Below are 20,024 nucleotides of genomic sequence, written 5' to 3'. Positions count from 1 at the left end.
AACATTCATCAATGCAAAGCAAGGAACAAGCACTCTGAGCTCTCTTGCCCCTGGAGCTCCCCCCCCCTCCCCGCCCCCAAGTAAACAATCCAAACATAATTTTATCATGTTTTTCACTTGGAGGGAAATATGTGACATGAATTCATATTACATTACAATGAAGATTTATGTCCAAGAAAGTTCTGAGTGTTAGTTTCTCCCTTGTATTATCCAGGACAAGAAAATGTTTCTGTAGCATGCTAGCCAAGAGAAATATATAGATAGGAAAAAAAACAAGCTATTCAGGTTTTCAGGGAACCCTTTTTTGGGCATAGTTTTAGATACAAAAACCTACCAGTACATATGAAAATATGCCCCCAAAAAAGCGGGACTAGCTCCATGAAATTATAAACATTTTTTCAGTTAGCCATTAAAAGGTATAACTTTTACTATATCTTGTTTAGCAGAGACACACGTGAGATTACTATGACTTCATTAGGTGTGGATGACACATTCCCAGTGAATCATGATCCTTCTGTATCTTGTAACTGAAAGCTACCAACTGTCTGCCAAGACCAATGATTACAAATTGCTACCAGTTCACTATCTGTTGCTGACAAACCTGTGGTGAATGTGACAGTCTGCTTTCAGTTTATCACTGTTGTAATTGTATATTGAGCACTTTTGGAAAAGGACAGGTTAAAAAAAATCCATAAACATTTAGAAAGCCGATAGCTTTAATTGTCTCCATGCACTACACAATAAGTGCATATTCAGAAACAAAACATTCAACACATTAAGAGGTGAATCGTTGATACTGTCATCATGATTCCGAATCACGTTAAGATAGTCTCATCAATCTGTTCATTGGAATCTGGTTGAGCTGCAAGCTTCTTCAGAGATCTACGATGGCATTCATTCAACATATCTATGCTTGCTGTGTCCAGTATTTTAGTCATATCCTGATAAAACACAACCATATAGAACGGATATTGAATAGGAATGTCAAGGAAAACCATATACTTGTTTCATTTTTGGTTAAAAAGCATGGAAACATTTACTATACATCCCAATAAAACCACAGTAGCGGCAGCCAAACACAAATGAAAATAGCTGGGACAAGCTGCCCAGAATCACTTAAAGGGGCCCCTCAACTTAGAGTGATATTGAGGCTGCCATATTTATTTCCTTTTAAACTATACTAGTTTCCTGGCAGCCCTGCTGATCCTTTGCCTCTAATACTTTCAGCCATTGACCCTGAACAAGCATACTCATCAGATGTTTCTGATTTAATCTAGTCGGACTTCAGTTGCAAACTGCATGCTTGTTTCATGTGTTTGATCTAGCAGCCAAAGAGATTAGCAGGATAGCCAGGCAACTGGTATTGTTCAAAAGGAAATAAATATAGCAGCATCCATACCCCTCTCAGTTCAGGTATCTTTTAAAAGGAATAATGCACTAATGGAAAAGTGTATAGAGGGCAACGAAAAAAGGGATAGTTTACCATCTTAAGCCATTTGATTTTGAATAGATTTCAGAAGACTCCTGTTCGAAAAAATGTACTGAATTCACCACTTATAGCTTTGCAGAGCTCAGTACAGCAGCAGGTACCGCTTTCTTAGTTTACACGGCAAGCAGCAAGTGGAGAAAACCCAGAAGGAACAACCGAAATAAAGAAAAGCACTAAAGATGAGCCCTCTAATAAACCTGTAATAGTAGTATTCTATTTTTGTTACACTGGGGGCCTGGTCGTTAATGCAATAAACTTATTATTAGCTCCATTTTGAATTACCACTAGTATGTACAGTAAAAGCTTGTACTTTGTGCCTATACTTACAGAAAGCTAACTACAATGTGTGGCAAGTCCTGCTTAAAGCGGACCCGAGATGAAAAACTAACTAGAACAAGTAACTTGTCTATATATGTTATCTAAAGTTTAGCAAATCTAGCTGCAAACAGCTTCAACAGTTTATGATTATTTCTTCCTGTGATACAATAACAGCAGCCATGTTTTGTCGCATTACACACAGGCAAGCTGATAGCATCTGCAGCCCTCAGCTCAATCACTCTCCTCCTCCCTACTCCCCTCTGCCTCTGAAATCTCTGGCTAGTAACCTTCTCTTCCTCCTGCCCAGACTGAGCTCCCATAAGCCTTTATTACAGTGCCAAGGCACTCTGAAAAGCTGTGGGCAAGGCTTGTTTAGTTTATAGGGAATTAGAGTATTAAAACAAAACAAAAAAAGTATCTGGCTTGAGGAATGCCCTATAAACTATATGTAAGGAACACAATTATGCAATGAGTAAAAGTTTATCTCGGATCCACTTTAACCACTTCCCGACCGCCCACTGCACAGGGGCGACCTGAAAGTGGATCCCACAAGGACCGCCGCATGTACAATTGGCGGCGGTCCTTGTACGGGCATGGGCGGAGCGATCACGTCATTCGTGGCGTGATCAGCCATCGGCGACTGGCTCCGCCCTCCTCGCGCTGTAACCCGCCGGCCGTTCTGAAGCGCCGGCGGGTTACTAGCACCCGGATCGCCGCATACAAAGTGTATAATACACTTTGTAATGTATACAAAGTGTATTATACAGGCTGCCTCCTGCCCTGGTGGTCCCAGTGTCCGAGGGACCACCAGGGCAGGCTGCAGCCACCCTAGTCTGCACCCGAGCACACTGATTTCCCCCCCCTGCCCCCTGATCGCCCACAGCACCCCTCAAACCCCCCCATGCCCACCCCCCAGAACACTGTTTACACCCAATCACCCCCCCTAATCACCCATCAATCACTCCCTGTCACTATCTGTAAACACTATTTTGTTTTATGCCCTAAACTGCCCCGTGCTCCCTTCTGATCACCCCCCACCCCTCAGATTCTCCCCAGACCCCCCCCCCCCCCCCCTTGTACTGTATGCATCTATCTCCCCTGATCACCTGTCAATCACCCCGTCACTGCCACCCATCACTCAGCCCCTAACCTGCCCCTTGCAGGCAATCTGATCACCCACCCACACCAACAGATCGCCCGCAGATCCGACATCAGATCACCTCCCAAGTGCATTGTTTACATCTGTTCTCTACCCTAAACACCCACTAATTACCCATCAATCACCCCCTATCACCACCTGTCACTGCTACCCATCAGATCAGACCCTAATCTGCCCCTTGCGGGCACCCAATCACCCGCCTACACGCTCAGATTGCCCTCAGACCCCCCCCCTTATCAATTCGCCAGTGCATTATTTACAGCTGTTCTTCCCTGTAATGACCCACTGATCACCTGTCAATCACCCCCCCGTCACTGCCACCCATCAATCACCCCCTGTCACTGCCACCCATCAATCAGCCCCTAACCTGCCCCATGCGGGCAATCTGATCACCCACCCACACCAATAGATCGCCCGCAGATCCGACATCAGATCACCTCCCAAGTGCAGTGTTTACATTTGTTCTCTCCTCTAAACACCCACTAATTACCCATCAATCACCCCCTATCACCACCTGTCACTGTTACCCATCAGATTAGACCCTAATCTGCCCCTTGCGGGCACCCAATCACCCGCCCACACGCTCAGATTGCCCTCAGACCCCCCCTTATCAATTCGCCAGTGCATTATTTACATCTGTTCTTCCCTGTAAAAACCCACTGATCACCTGTCAATCACCCATCAATCACCCCCTGTCACTGCCACCCATAAATCAGCCTCTAACCTGCCCCTTGCGGGCAATCTGATCACCCACCCACACCAATAGTTCGCCCGCAGATCCGACGTCAGATCACCTCCCAAGGGCAGTGTTTATATCTGTTCTCTACCCTAAACACCCACTAATTACCCATCAATCACCCCCTGTCACTGCTACCCATCAGATTAGACCCCTATCTGCCCCTAGGGCACTCAATTACCCGCCTACACCCTCAGAACGCCCTCAGACCCCAGCCCTGATCACCTCGCCAGTGCATTGCTTGCATCTATTCCCCCCTCTAATCACACCTTGAGACATCCATCAATCACCTCCCTAGCACACCTACCCATCAGATCAGGCCCTAATTTGCCCCGTGTGGGCTCCTGATTACTCGGCCAAACCCTCAGATCCCCCTCAGACCCCCTTCCGGTCACTTCCCCAGTGCATTGATTGCATCTATTTTCCCCTCTAACCACCCCCTGAGACACCCATCAATCACCTCCTGTCACCCCCCTAGCACTCCTATCCATCAGATCAGGCCTAATACAACCTGTCATCTAAAAGGCCACCCTGCTTATGACCGGTTCCACAAAACTCGCCCCCTCAGACCACCTGTCATCAAAATTTGCAGATGCTTATACCCCTGAACAGTCATTTTGAGGCATTTGGTTTCCAGACTACTCATGGTTTTGGGCCCGTAAAACGCCAGAGCGGTATAGGAACCCCACAAGTGACCCCATTTTAGAAAAAAAGACACCCCAAGGTATTCTGTTAGGTGTATGACGAGTTCATAGAAGATTTTATTTTTTGTCAAAAGTTAGCGGAAATTGATTTTTATTGGTTTTTTTTCACAAAGTGTCATTTTTCACTAACTTGTGACAAAAAATAAAATCTTCTATGAACTCGCCATACACCTAACGGAATACCTTGGGGTGTCTTCTTTCTAAAATGGGGTCACTTGTGGGGTTACTATACTGCCCTGGCATTTTAGGGGCCCTAAACCGTGAGGAGTAGTCTAGAAAACAAATGCCTCAAAATGACCTGTGAATAGGACGTTGGGCTCCTTAGCGCACCTAGGCTGCAAAAAAGTGCCACACATGTGGTATCGCCGTACTCAGGAGAAGTAGTATAATGTGTTTTGGGGTGTATTTTTACACATACCCATGCTGGGTGGGAGAAATCTCTCTGTAAATGGACAATTGTGTGTAAAAAAAATCAAACAATTGTCATTTACGGCGGTACCACGTGTGGCACTTTTTTACACCCCAAGTACGCTAAGGGGCCCAAAGTCCAATGAGTACCTTTAGGATTTCACAGGTCATTTTGCGACATTTGGTTTCAAGACTACTCCTCACGGTTTAGGGCCCCTAAAATGCCAGGGCAGTATAGGAACCCCACAAATTACCCCATTCTAGAAAGAAGACACCCAAAGGTATTCCGTTAGGAGTATGGTGAGTTCGTAGAAGATTTTATTTTTTGTCACAAGTTAGCGGAAAATGACACTTTGTGAAAAAAAACAATTAAAATCAATTTCCGCTAACTTGTGACAAAAAATAAAATCTTCTATGAACTCACCATGCTGAGTAGGAGAAATATCTCTGTAAATGGACAATTGTGTGTAAAAAAAATCAAACAATTGTCATTTACAGAGATATTTCTCCCACCCAGCATGGGTTTGTGTAAAAATACACCATAAAACACATTATACTACTTCTACTGAGTACGGCAATACCACATGTGTGGCACTTTTTTGCAGCCTAACTGCGCTAAGGGGCCCAAAGTCCAATGAGCACCTTTAGGCTTTACAGGGGCGCTTACAAATTAGCACCCCCCAAAATGCCAGAACAGTAAACACACCCCACAAATGACCCCATTTTGGAAAGTAGACACTTCAAGGTATTCAGAGAGGGGCATGGTGAGTCCGTGGCAGGTTTCATTTTTTTTTGTCACAAGTTAGTAGAAATGGAAACTTTTTTTTCAACAAACTGTCACAAACTGTCATTTTCCGCTAACTTGTGACAAAAAATAATTTCTTCTATGAACTCACTATGCCTCTCAGTGAATACTTTGGGATGTCTTCTTTCCAAAATGGGGTCATTTGGGGGGTATTTATACTATCCTGGAATTCTAGCCCCTCATGAAACATGACAGGTGGTCAGAAAAGTGGGAAAATACACTTTTTGCACCATAGTTTGTAAACGCTATAACTTTTACCCAAACCAATAAATATAGGCTGAATGGGTTTTTTTTTTATTTTTTATCAAAAACATGTTTGCCCACATTTTTCGTGCTGCATGTATACAGAAATTTTACTTTATTTGAAAAATGTCAGCACAGAAAGTTAAAAAAATCATTTTTTTGACAAAATTCATCTCTTTTTTGATGAATATAATAAAAAGTAAAAATCGCAGCAGCAATCAAATAGCACCAAAAGAAAGCTTTATTAGTGACAAGAAAAGGAGCCAAAATTCATTTAGGTGGTAGGTTGTATGAGCGAGCAATAAACCGTGAAAGCTGCAGTGGTCTGAATGGAAAAAAAGGGTCTGGTCCTTAAGGGGGGTAAAGCCCCGCGGTCAAGTGGTTAAAGGACACCCGGGGTGAGAGTAATAAGGAGGCTGCCATATTTATTTCCTTATAAACAATGCCAGTTGCGTGGCAGCCCTGGCATACGTAGTGTCTGAGTCAATACCCTGGAACAAGCATATAGCTAAATCCAGTAAAACCTGGATCAGCTGAGTCAGAGTACTTGATCTGCTGGATGCTTATTAAGGGTCTATGGCTACAAGTATTAAAGACAAAGGATCAGGAGGACTGCCAGACAACTGGTATTGTTTAAAATGAAATAAATATGGCAACCTCCATGTCACACTCACTTCAGGTTCCCTTTAACAACTATAATTCTCAAATGTTCCCTATCCACTTCTTAACTGCAAAATCTCCCTCAGCACATTGTACTCTACACCCTGTGCATACTGAAGTGCTGTTAACAGACTACACACAAGTCAAGAGCAAATCTGGTACCTTTTTTAACCCAATCATTTAGATACTTACATCAGGAGAGGGAAGCCATGTTAGTTCCACAGAGTTCGCCCCTGCACTGCGCACGTGGCTCGCGCATGCGCAGTAGCATTTAGGTGCCACTCGGGCTCGCCGAAAAAAGCCAAGCCCACTCGACTTGGCTCAGCCGTGCTTGTGGGGTCCTGGCGCTTTAACGGCGAGGAGAAGGGGAAGCCTCAGGAGGATCTAGAGGCTTCCCTCAACTGAAGAAGCATCTGAATTAGGATCTATTTTTTGCTTCGTGGCCCCTTTTAAGCCCTATCCACAAATGCAATCATTGCGCCTGAATCAATCATTGTTGATAGTTTTGGATGGCATCGCCTGTGCCTGAAAACATGTATAACAGCACAGCAAAAAATATTGCTGTTTGTTTTGAAACATTCAAACGGTTTTTGAGCAGTACATGCTCCATCCATCAAGAAATTGTTATAAAATAAATTCCAGCTGTTCCGATTGTGTTAATCTTGGAGATCTGCAATGATTTCTCTTGAAGACATTTTCTGTTGTAGAGTGAACACAAATACCCAATAATCTTCCTCTGCATGGGCTGGCTTCCATGCTGGCCAATGTGCACAGATGCTTGGCATCAGTGGTCCTTGATATATGGTAATACCTTGTGACTCTATATAAACTGGTCAAGCAGTTCTCACTTTTTTTCTGTTTAAGGGTTTTTTAGTCAAGGCGCCCTGGCTATGGCTAAAAGTAGGAACGTACATGCACAATAATGGTGGGAGCATGCCTTTCCTCCTCTGTGATAGGTGCATTGCTTAGGGAAGAGAGGTTCAGCTATGGGAGGTTTGCACAGGAAATTGACCCCATGGTTCCAAATGCTGTGTCATGCCCCTGAGGAGTGCTTCCAGCTGAACCGGCCTCTATGAAAAGGACTGTCTCTTTTTCAGTACCACCCAATGACACAATCCATTAATCTTATTAGGTTCTTTTAACCGCTTCCGGAATGAAGCAGTACGAATCTACGTCCTGCAAGTGGAGCTGTGGCTCTGACAGGACTTAGATTTTACTGCTCCGTAACACCGCATATACCCTTCCCTACGACGATCGTGTTGCTTTCTCCTGTTGCAGTTCAGTCGCCCTGTTGTCTACATGATGGCAGAGCTGTGTGAGCAGGTCAGTAGCCGATTGCATTGGCCCACTGGCCATTCTGTTTTCAGATCTTTACACAGCTATAGATAACTTACCTGAAAGAGGTTATCTTCTAGCCTCAGTTTTAAAAGATTCACAATAGCCTGGTCACTATGTGCACGGACACTGGTGTTTTTGTCTTTTGTGTTGTCTAACAGCACTTTGAGTATCGGTTTGCTAGTCTGAGGGTCTAATGGAGGTAAGTGATCTTTATTTGCCCACCAGATCATCTTTTCTGATATAAGCTTAATATCACTTGAAGGGTTCTGAAGACACTGTAGGAAAAACAAGATATATATTTTAGCACCATTTAAAAGCTTTCACTATAATTAAAACAAGTTTAGTAAAGCTTACACAATATAGGTCACTGAATAGTTGAACATGGTAACATGTTTTATATCAGATTTCACTGCCCTACCCTCCTTTCTAAAAAAAAAATAAAACAATTTTTTTATGTTGCAAAACATGTTTAGTATAATCAACACAAAAGTTAGACGTATGGGTAATGCACACTAATGATGCAGCTACACACAAAAGAAAGTGTTTAATGTAGGCCATCTGTCATTTCTAGTCATGTGGTATTGGTGACAGGACTGGTGAGCACCACTTAGCCAATGGCAGCAGCTTAGTGAGGGAGTATGTAGCAGGCACAAATCAGGACTCAGGCTTGAGTCTTACTCCACAATCAATTTGACACAGGTTTATTTTAAGCTCCTGTGTCATTTGGTTGGGCAAAAATAGTATTTTCAATAGATATCAATGTAGACATTACTTGATATGAATATGATGAGTTATTGTGATAACCTACACCACTACAAGTCAGAAGGAAACAAACAAACCTGTTGACTAAGAAGTCCAGATATTAAGGACCCAGATACCGAATTAGTGGTGCCAACAGTACACTCAGCTGCAGCATAGTACCATTCTATAGGAGCACATGGCGGACCACATCCATAGGCTGTTGGTCACATTTGGTTTACACCGCTGCCTTGCAATAACCTTGGATTACTTTACAGTATAGGGAAAGCCCAGGCAGTGGCAGTGTAGTGGAAAGCAGTATGCTCTGCAATGGTTTTAGTTTGAACAGGCTCTAATAACACTAAGGCCTGGGGTACACCAGAGGAGTTTTTCTGAGCGTTTTGAGTTTTTAAATCTGCTGCTAATGTTATCCTATGTGTCTGTGCACACTGGAGCAATGAGGTTTTGTAAAAAACCCCATAGCATTACATTGGGAAGAGCTTTTAGAGGTTTCAAAAGCTCTTCCCAATGTAATGCTATGAGGTTTTTTACAAAACCTCATTGCTCCAGTGTGCACAGACACATAGGATAACATTAGCAGCAGATTTAAAAACTCAAAACGCTCAGAAAAACTCCTCTGGTGTGCCCCAGGCCTCAGTGAAAAAAGTGAAAGTGAAAAAACACTTCTTTTGAATAAGAGGATAAAGTTCAGGGTATCCCCCACACAAACAGAAACAGAAAAACTGATGTAAAAAGAAGGAACACCAAGAGCCCCAATAGTGTAATATGTACTGGTAAATTGTTACTAGATAGAGTAAAAATGAATACTCACAAACCAGGGTTACCATTAGGCAACCACTGTAAAGGCACACAAATACGCAAATAACAACGGAGCAATAGCATATAGCAATAGCATATGTGGTCAGAAGAAAAGCCAGGAATCTCAGAGGTGCCTGGCTCTTCTACTGACCACATACGCCATTGCTCCGTTGTTATTACCTGATGAAGCGGGATCAAGCCAGCAAAACGTGTTGCATATTTGGAGTTCATAAATAAAATATATTGACTGTCTTTACTACAGTCGTTGTGTGTCTACTTGGAGGAGGTAAGTCCACCACTACCTCCTCTTTTCACCAAGAATTTGCTTTTTAAGCTCATTTAGCTTCCTTTTGGTGCCTCTGTTCTCCTGCAGAAAAACTGATGTGAATACAGTTAGGCTTCTGCAGACACCAGGAGTAGTTTCTAATGGAAAGCTCCATCTAATATTTACATTGGGTTGCAAAAGTTATCGCCCCCCTTGAAGTTTTCCACATTTTGTCACATTACTGCCACAAACATGCATCCATTTTATTGAAATTCCACGTGAAAGACCAATACAAAGTGGAGTACATGTGAGAAATGGATCGAAAATCATACATCATTCCAAACATTTTTTACAAATAAATAACTGCAAAGTGGGGTGTGCGTAATTATTCGGCCCCCTGAGTCAATACTTTGTAGAACCACCTTTTGCTGCAATTACAGCTGCCAGTCTTTTAGGATATGTCTCTACCAGCTTTGCACATCTAGAGACTGAAATCCTTGCCCATTCTTCTTTGCAAAACAGCTCCAGCTCAGTCAGATTAGATGGACAGCGTTTGTGAACAGCAGTTTTCAGATCTTGCCACAGATTCTCGATTGGATTTAGATCTGGACTTTGACTGGGCCATTCTAACACATAGATATGTTTTGTTTTAAACCATTCCATTGTTACCCTGGCTTTATGTTTAGGGTCATTGTCCTGCTGGAAGGTGAACCTCCGCCCCAGTCTCAAGTCTTTTGCAGTCTCCAAGAGGTTTTCTTCCAAGTTTGCCCTGTATTTGCCTCCATCCATCTTCCCATCAACTCTGACCAGCTTCCCTGTCCCTGCTGAAGAGATGCACCACCCCCCTCCCCCCGAGCATGATGCTGCCACCACCATATTTGACAGTGGGGATGGTGTGTTCAGAGTGATGTGCAGTGTTAGTTTTCCGCCACACATAGCGTTTTGCATTTTGGCCAAAATGTTCCATTTTGGTCTCATCTGACCAGAGCACCTTCTTCCACATGGTTGCGGTGTCCCCCACATGGCTTGTGGCAAACTGCAAACGGGACTTCTTATGCTTTCTGTTAACAATGCCTTTCTTCTTGCCACTCTTCCATAATGGCCAATTTTGTACAGTGCATGACTAATAGTTGTCCCATGGACAGAGTCTCCCACCTGAGCTGTAGATCTCTGCAGCTCATCCAGAGTAACCATGGGCCTCTTGACTGCATTTCTGATCAGCGCTCTCCTTGTTCGGCCTGTGAGTTTAGGTGGATGGCCTTGTCTTGGTAGGTTTACAGTTGTGCCATACTTCTTCCATTTCTGAATGATCGCTTGAACAGTGCTCCGTGGGATGTTCAAGGCTTTGGAAATCTTTTTGTAGCCTAAGCCTGCTTTAAATATTTCAATAACTTGATCCCTGACCTGTCTGGTGTGTTCTTTGGACTTCACGGTGTTGTTGCTCCCAATATTCTCTTAGACAACCTCTGAGGCCCTCACAGAGCAGCTGTATTTGTACTGACATTAGATTACACACAGGTGCACTCTATTTAGTCATTAGCACTCATCAGGCAATGTCTATAGGCAACTGACTGCACTCAGTTCAAAGGGGGTCGAATAATTATGCACACACCACTTTGCAGTTATTGATTTGTAAAAAATGTTTGGAATCATGTATGATTTTCGTTCCACTTCTCATGTGTACACCACTTTGTGTTGGTCTTTCATGTGGAATTCCAATAAAATTAATTCTGGTTTGTGGCAGTAATATGACAAAATGTGAAAAACTTCAAGGGGGCCGAATACTTTTGCAACCCACTGTATATGTTTTAACCAGTACTATTACAATCCCAGATAACTTTACATTATAGAGAAAAACAGTAATGAAACAAAATTACGTTTGCAAACCTACCTTTATAAATAGGGATACAATTTTGGATGGAAGATTCCCATTTTCAGATTCAATGTAATATTTCATTAAGAATCCCATTCCCCGAATTCCACTCACTGCAATCGGAATCTAGAATATAATGTCACAGTTAGGCATCATGGCTATGTAATCAAAATAATGTTTATCACATTTTGCCTAAAAGTGAAGGTTAAGCTGATGACCTAAAACGACAAGGCTCTATTACTGCCCTACATATTGCTACAACTGAATACGCCAGCAGGAGGCACTTCACAGGCTGGAACTTGCGTTCACGTTTAATTGCACAGTCAATACACTACAAGTTACAGGCTCCGCCCTTCATCAGGTGGCGGTGGAGGTGATGAAGGGCGGAGCCTGTAATATGTAGTGTATTGACTGTGCAATTAAACGTGAACGCAAGTTCCAGCCTGTGGAGTGCCTCCTTCTGACGTATTCAGTGATCACAGTGTTGAGCAGGGGTGGTGAACCTGCTTGGAGTGGTGCACCGGCTTTATCCAGCTCTGATTGAGCTTATATATGAGTTACCAACATATCTGCATTGATATTGCTACAACTGTATAGTCAATTATGCATTTGTAGTATGTGTATACTATGTATTTGTGCTACTCACTGCATTTTAAATGACACAGAAAAAGTAATACAAGAATCCTTTTATAGTAAACTCCAAGCGACCAGGAAAAGTAGTTTACTATAACAGATGTTTACTATATCAAAATTGGTCATGCATTGTATATTTATACAGACGCATTTGCTGGGACCTGAGGACTGAGTTTACTATATACAAAGGCTTACTATATCAGAGTTTATTATAACAAGATTCTAATGTAAAAGAGTGGTTCTGGAGCGTTTAACACTTGCAGGGGGAAAACCGCTTGACTAATGAAAGTGAATGGGATGGTGCACACCAGAGTGGGTTGTTTTTTCCACAAACGCAAACTCGGGGGCTGCAGCATTTTTTAGATGTCTGAGGCGTTTCTACCTCAATCTTAAAGTATAGGGAAGTGGAAAACCGCTCTGAAAAACGCTAGATCAGAGCAGTTTTCCAGGCGTTTTTGTTACAGAAGATGTTCAGTAACAGCTTTTACTGTAACAATATTTGTAATCTGCTACACAAAAACGCTCCAAACAACGCTAGGCATGTTTAGAAACGTCTCTAAACATGCCTAGAATCGCTCTGAAATCTGCTTCAAAAACCTCTAGTGTTTTGCAGATCTGCTAGAGGTTTTTGGTGTGCCTTCACCCCCGTTTAGCGGCGCTATAGCGGCGGTTTAGCAGGGGCACACGTGCCCCTGCTAACTATGAGCTCTGAAGCGATATTTATTCTCGCTTCAGAGTCTCTTTAACATCTCTACAACTACAACAGACTAATTTTCCCTACCCCACAGACACTCTCCTTCCACTATACCTCTAAGTATTGCTCCTTTCACCTGTGCAACACCTCATAAAGATGTCCCTTCCCACCCCAAAAGATCTGCGAACTCTTACTAAATCTTTCATTTCTTGCTGTTAACTGTTCCAGCTGTTGCTTTGACTGCTTCCAGGTATGAAACCAACATGACTCACCACTACAATCCATCATTAATAGTGTAGCTGGTGCTACCCTCTCCAAATCTGTATACTTCCTATTCACCTCAAAATCAATTTCAAGATATGTTTTGCGTTCAAATAATTTTACAACTCTTGTCCCTCTAAAATTTCGAACCTTATATACCACAAAAAAAGAGAAAGGTTCCTGGAACTCACTGGCTATAACATTCAGGTGATATCACAGAAATGAGGGAGCATGGGTCTGAACAATGGGGACCCAACAGCAATACAAAAACAGGCCCTGCCTCAATTCACCATAGACTTCATTACAAAAATGTTATATAAACACTGTATATCACCAATAGTATCATTTAAAATCATAAAAGTCACTCTCTTATGTGGAAATTGCACAGCTGGCTGGGCTCACGCGTAACCCATGCTCACATGTATGTGCCATACACACAAGGGATCCCTGTAAAAAGCAACCATACACTGATAACAACTAATTGTCATATACTGCTCAGAATTCCAAGTTAACTCCTGGTATTATTCACACTGAGCCAAGGATTAGGTTTGCTTGAGACATCATGAGGCATAGCCGCCATAATTCACCAGTAAAGTTCAGCTTGAACTCCAAATTTCCTTAAGCAAGTGTCTGATGATCAAGCAGTATAACACAAGTGCAGATCTGCATCAAAGATCTGCAACCTTATATACCCATACATCTCCTAGCGGCTCTCACCCATCCTCCAAAGGCTTACTAATGTCTCACTCACAATCAGAGATGATCAATAAGGTCGACATTTTCTGAGTTTGTTACAAATGTGTTGTAGATTTGTTTGTCTCAGTGTAAAATTGCATAGAATTTGCAACAAATATGGAAACTTAGCACCTCGTTGATCATCTATACTCACACACCATGCAATTTCCCATCAAATAGATGGGTCGAATCAATTATTTCCAACAGGTCCAATCTGATTTCTGATTGTTTTTCCGATCACTTCTATACAAAATGGATTAGAAATCAGATTGCACCTGTCGGAAATAATCAATTCGACCCATCTATCTGATGGGAAATTGCATGGTGCGTAGCAGGCATACGACTTCTCTAAAGGTGGCCACACACGATACAATAAAATGATCCGTTTTTACAGTAATTCGATAAAAACGATCGTATCTCCCGAAAAAATCGAAAGCTTTTTTTTCATTCGACTGAAAAATCCGATCGGATTTCTCGTTTTCTTCGATTTTAATCGATCCGGACTGCCAGATATTTTTTTTTCAATCTTTCTAAAGATTGTATGGTGTGTGTTGGATTGTCAATTTATTAATATACACACCCTAGCAATTTTGTTAGAGTTTCCAATCATTTTTATCATAATTGGGGGAAAAATTGAACATAGGTGTGTGGTACATTGGTCATATTTTTGAAATGTTACAATCAGTCAGAAAAATTGATTGCAATTCTTAAATTGAACAGATATTTAAAAAATTGTATGGTGTGTGGCCACCTTAAGACTGCTCCCACTCTCTGAAGCTCCTTTCTTTGTCCGTTTAGGTCTTCCTTACCTGTAACATATACAAATAGGGTCACAAAACCCACCCTCTCAAAATCACCAACACATCTTCCCCTATCTTCTATCCCTTCATTTCGCATTCATCACACTCCATTTTTTTCTTCCCACTGTATCCTGTACCTATCTCACCTTGAATGTAAGCATGACTAGGCATAGCTCTGTGCCAGAATTTGTAACCATTATCAATGTGTTTGTAATGTGCACCCTGTATTACTTATTGTACAGGTCTGCATATTTTGGTGCTTCATAAATAAAAAAAAGAATAATAAGAACAATTATCACAGGTCCTCTAACAGAAGGTTTAAGTGAGGAATTAGTTATATTTTGATTTGAGATTGAAAGGGTAATTTTAACAGTTTATAGAGAATATAGATTATCATATCCTTACCCTATCTGCTGTAGCGTTGCTTAAGATCATAGTTTCAATGTTACTGGCGAATTTCGGTGTGCATAATTTGTTGGATGCTACATTAATTGCTACGGAAAGTGCCATGCTTCGCCCATGCCTAACCATCCAGTCGATTCCAGTGGTATCAGCTGTATATCAGAAGAGGGGAAAAAAGTCATCAATAAATTATGTCAAGTATTAAAATAAACGTGAAATGGTTACAAAAGTTATCCACTGGGTGGCAAATGTGTTTGCCCCTACTGAGTAAAGATGAGTACAGCAGTTGACGGGGTAAATAACACTGAAGGACATTGATTCACACAACAGCAGCAGCTGACGCCGGTCACTTCATTTCATGTAACCACAGAGGTGCCAAGCTATCAATATACTCAGAGCTGTGAGATACTCCGTTCGTTTGTTGCCTGATGAGGCGGGATGTTTGCCCGTGAAACGCGTTGCACTTTTATGTAGGAGTATGTGAATAAATTGTGATTTTTTTTTTTTCTACAATCAACAGCGATTTTTGTCTGTTTGTGTGTGGACGGTCCACCACCGCCACCTAAACTGTTTTAAACCTTTTATCTTGTTTTATCCTACTGGCGCCTCTGTATCCTTGCATATTAAGTTGTCCACCCTTGGTGGAAGGGTGATATACCCTCTTTTCCTATCTACAGAGAGCGACATCTTAGTCCTGAGTGGGGTCAGGCTTAATCTCCCCACCTGCGTATACAGTGGTTGCCTTAGAGCAACCCAGGTTTGTAAGTATAATACTTACTTTTAACATTTTTCTCTATTTATACAACATACTACACTATATTGGGCTCTCGGTCTCCCTTTTCTCATTTCATGTAACCAGTTCATAGTGATAAAACCAGGCAACTGTTAAGTGCAGAGCTGAATGATAGATTTGTGTTGCTTTACTGCACAGGGCATTTCTGTGCTCAGGTAGTCATGTGATTCAGACACAAACATTTGTCACAGGCAGGAAAGACAACGTTACCAATAACGTCTTTTCTGGGAATTATAAAGACAGCACCCTGAGAGATGTTCCTTCCCCAATTCACTGCCCCCCTCCTCCCCCCCCAGAGCGCTTGCATCTGTGGTGAGAAGTTTGTCTAAAGGATAGTTCCGCAGCCTCCCTACCAATAAGTGGGCTGGATTCCTCCACCAATTGAGTGAAAACTTCACAGAGTAAGAAATTAGTACTTTGCGATTTAGAGACTTATTTGTCCTGTACTACACCCTGAGTATTCATAATTGCAGGGTTCTCGTGTGAAACTGCCCCCACTGAACTGCCCGGAATTGGAACATGTCTCCTGGAGATGACTAGGGAAAGAGAGACTGCTACTTCTAATTTCAGCTCAGGCGTGGGGACGTCACGTCAGGCAAGACGAACGCTAGTTAGATCAGCTCCGGCGGATCTAAAACGGCTCACAGCATGGCGCAAAGCTCCACTAACAATCGTAACCTACATGAGGAGATGGAGACTGAGCAGGACATTAATAAAAAGCACAAGTATGGAACACTAAAACCCCACAAGCTCATGGATTACTTTTGAGCAAGGGTGCAGAGGCCTTCCTGAAAAAATCAAGATGGCGCCGGAGGATCCGAACACGCCACCGCTGATCAGACGAACACAGTGTGCACACAACCTGACATAGATGGCATTCAACCTCTGAACTTACTAGAGTCTTCTCCCTCTAACAGCCCGGTGAGATCCAAACTTCGGGTGGAGGACAAGAGCGCAGACCACCCGGTAAGAGTTCAAGCCTCATTTTTAGCTGCACAGAAGCTAAGCTCCGCCCCACCAAAGAAATCTGCCCAGGCATTTTTCCCCTGATGCTGTGCAAAGCATGATGGGAGTTCTGATGTTGTTCTCGTTGCCTAGCACACGCAGCTGGGAGGGGTAATCAGGACACAGGACAGTTGGAACTGTGTCTCATGCTCCCTGTCACCTACTTTCAACCAAAAAGATGTCTGCCCCAATGATATCACAAACATTTGCCTGTTCTTTTAAAACAGGGTGGGTAAGAGATTATATTACCTATCTATTTTAAATAATATAACTAATGTAACTTAATGACAGTATGTTTGTTTAGGCTGAAGTTCCTCTTTAACCCATTTTGGTTCCTGGACGTAGAAACTACGTCAATCCATGCCACACACGCCAGGCAATCAGTGAATCGGGTTATGGTGCCCGATCACTGATTCCTCACCCCCGCTGAAAAAGCGACAGCTTCTCTCGGAAGCTGCGCCTTTTCTGGCTGTTACCTCCCCCATGCGTAGCTCTAAGCGTTTGTTACACTTAGAGTGACGTCATGTAAACAAACTAAAAGTAAAACTACAACTAAAAGTAAAAAAAAATAAAAATCAACACACATTTACATTATAAACCTATTGTTTACATCCCACCCTCCCAAAACTACCCAAATAAAATGTTTAATATAAAAAAAAAAATTACAATAATAAAAAAAAAAACATGTAAATATTTACCTAAGGGTCTAAACTTTTTAAATATCAATGTAAAGATGATATATTTCTATATTTTTTTTTATTTTAAACTTGTAAATAGTGATAGATGGAAAACGGAAAAAATGCACCTTTATTTCCAAATAAAATATTGTCGCCATACATTGTGATAGGGACATAATTTTAACGGTGTAACAACCGGGACATATGGGCAAATACAATACGTGAGTTTTAATTATGGAGGCATGTATTATTTTAAAACTATAATGGCTGAAAACTGAGAAATAATGATTTTTTCCGTTTTTTTCTTATTCTTCCTGTTAAAATGCATTTACAGTAAAGTGGCTCTTAGCAAAATGTACCCCCCAAAGAAAGCCTAATTGGTGGCGGAAAAAAACAAGATATAGATCAGTTCATTGTGATAAGTAGTGATAAAGTTATAGGCTAATGAATGGGAGGTGAACATTTCTCAAGTGAAAACGACGGAACGCGAATGGGTTAAGCACTAAACTGGTTTACTTACCAAGGAGATGCTGTTGTAAAACTGAAGAAAGTTCATCATCCGGAAGGAAGGCACAGAGTTCTCCTAGGCAGCCAGCAGATGCCATACGTGTAGCATCCTCAAAATAAAGAAAAACAAACTAAGACAGTTGTAGCCTGCAGAGCTGTACATTGTAAATAAAATGACTGTAAAAATGTTGCTAAATCCAGCACAGACATACATAATGAAGCAGGTTGTCCTCTGCAATCTTCTTGGCGATAACCACATTCAATGTATGTATGATATATGCTAGTCCACTTGTAAAGGTGATGTGCACACTTCCGGCAAGCTGCAGGAAATGTTGGCTTAACCATTTAAGGACGAAGCTAATTGAAAATACGCAGTTTTGATGCCAATGTGGCTGACAGGGCGTAGATTTCAACTCACCAATGCTGCGCATTCTTGCCGCAGCTCCCTTGCTCTGCCGTCTCTATAACAGCAGAGCCCTGTGAACCGGTCAGGAGCCGATTTCATTGGTTCCTGACCCTGTCTATCAACGTAAGCAACTCCCATTGGCTTACATTGATAGACACAGTCAGGAGCCAATGAAAGCAGCTCCTGACCAGCTAACAGGAACTCTGCCTTCATAGAGACAGCAGAATGAGTGGCCTGTTCCAAGCGTGTGTGGCATGGATGGCGGTTGCAGCGGGTATGTGTGGCGATTTGTTGGTATTCCACAGTTTCTTGTACCAGCAGTCTCTGGTCCTTAAGGAGGCAGAGAACGCTAGTACTTAAGTGGTTAAATATTAAAAAAGGACTGCCGTGTCTACAATGCAATTGGAGCCAGCATGTTCTATAAGACAGGCTTTATAAAGCAATGAATTACCTCATCATGTCCCAACATCCCAATTAACAAGGTGATATAGCTCTTCCTTATTGCTGCATCAATTTTTCCTCCACCACCTTGAATAATGAATCTTACAGCCTGAAGCATTGTCTCCCTAAGAAATAAAACAGATATGGATTATCAAGAGCCATCACTAATGCCAGTGCTGTTTGCATTATCCTCTTCCATTTAAGTATGAGTAAGCATGAGTACACAATGGGGTCAATTCATGAAGCACTCCCGCATGCGGTAATGCTCAAAACGGCTGACTGTACCGAACACTTAGCAAAATGTCAATTCATAAAAGCTGTTACCGCATGAAAAGCTGAAATTCCTGAGCAGTGAGGTAAATTACCGCCTTATGTGGTGAGTACCTGAACACATGTCAGTAAATGTTAATTCATAAAGATAAGAGCAGGCGGTATTCTCCGTGCCATTACTGTCTGTTTTGAAAAGGTGATAAGAGAGCGATAACAGCAAAGTTAATGGGGACAGATCTCCCAGTCAGCAGCAGCTAGGGTGGAACAAAAAAGGCTTCCCTGAATACCCCAAGCTGTGTTTTTTAACCTCTTGGGTACCTGTTTTCAGATATATTTCACATCAGAAATCCTGCATGTGTAACATTTCTTGAAGTTCTTCTAAGCTGTGGCAATTAAATAGAATGTTTAGAAAGACTAAAAGACAGATTCAGCACAGATTCAGGGCAAACAGAGGCAGTATAAAAAATGCGCATCTAAAGGGAAGGTTGGGGATGCCTCTTTTATTGTAATGCTGTCTCTGCATGGAGAAAATGTATCAACTCAGGCAGCTTCTCATGTTACCGCCAGCTTAGTTCAGAAAATCTCCGCATTTCTATCGCAACTGTAAAGATTTTTATGAATTAGCACGCATAAGTCTAAAATACCGAATGCTGTATTTTCCCGACAACATTTTTTCCCCACACAGCCCTTTATGAATTGACCCCAATGTGGTAAAAAATCAACAAAAAAATAATTTACAGGTAGTCCCCGGTTAACAAATGAGATAGGGACTTGTAGGTTCGTTCTTAACCTAAATTTGTTCTTAAGTCGAAACATTGTGCCATCTCCGTCCCCTGTACCTCCTC

At 42.1% G+C, this 20,024-nt stretch overlaps 1 protein-coding gene across 1 annotated transcript in view; it reads right to left on the bottom strand.

Moving 5' to 3' along the window:
- Positions 1 to 698: 698 nt before the first annotated feature.
- GCN1 (GCN1 activator of EIF2AK4) overlaps positions 699 to 20,024 on the bottom strand; it is a 111,336-nt gene continuing 92,010 nt past the window's right edge. The window contains exons 52-57 of the mRNA XM_068238718.1: positions 18,920 to 19,034; positions 18,076 to 18,172; positions 15,084 to 15,232; positions 11,574 to 11,681; positions 7,917 to 8,135; positions 699 to 941 (exon numbers count right to left, since the gene is read on the bottom strand). Coding sequence (XP_068094819.1) covers positions 816 to 941; positions 7,917 to 8,135; positions 11,574 to 11,681; positions 15,084 to 15,232; positions 18,076 to 18,172; positions 18,920 to 19,034 — 814 coding nt within the window. The 3' untranslated portion in view covers positions 699 to 815. The remainder of the gene's footprint in view (positions 942 to 7,916; positions 8,136 to 11,573; positions 11,682 to 15,083; positions 15,233 to 18,075; positions 18,173 to 18,919; positions 19,035 to 20,024) is intronic.

Source organism: Hyperolius riggenbachi, chromosome 1 (genome assembly GCF_040937935.1).
Source record: "Hyperolius riggenbachi isolate aHypRig1 chromosome 1, aHypRig1.pri, whole genome shotgun sequence".
Lineage (NCBI taxonomy): Eukaryota > Metazoa > Chordata > Amphibia > Anura > Hyperoliidae > Hyperolius > Hyperolius riggenbachi.
The sequence above is the reverse complement of the archived record's forward strand: the minus strand, read 5'-3'. Positions and strand labels throughout refer to the sequence as shown.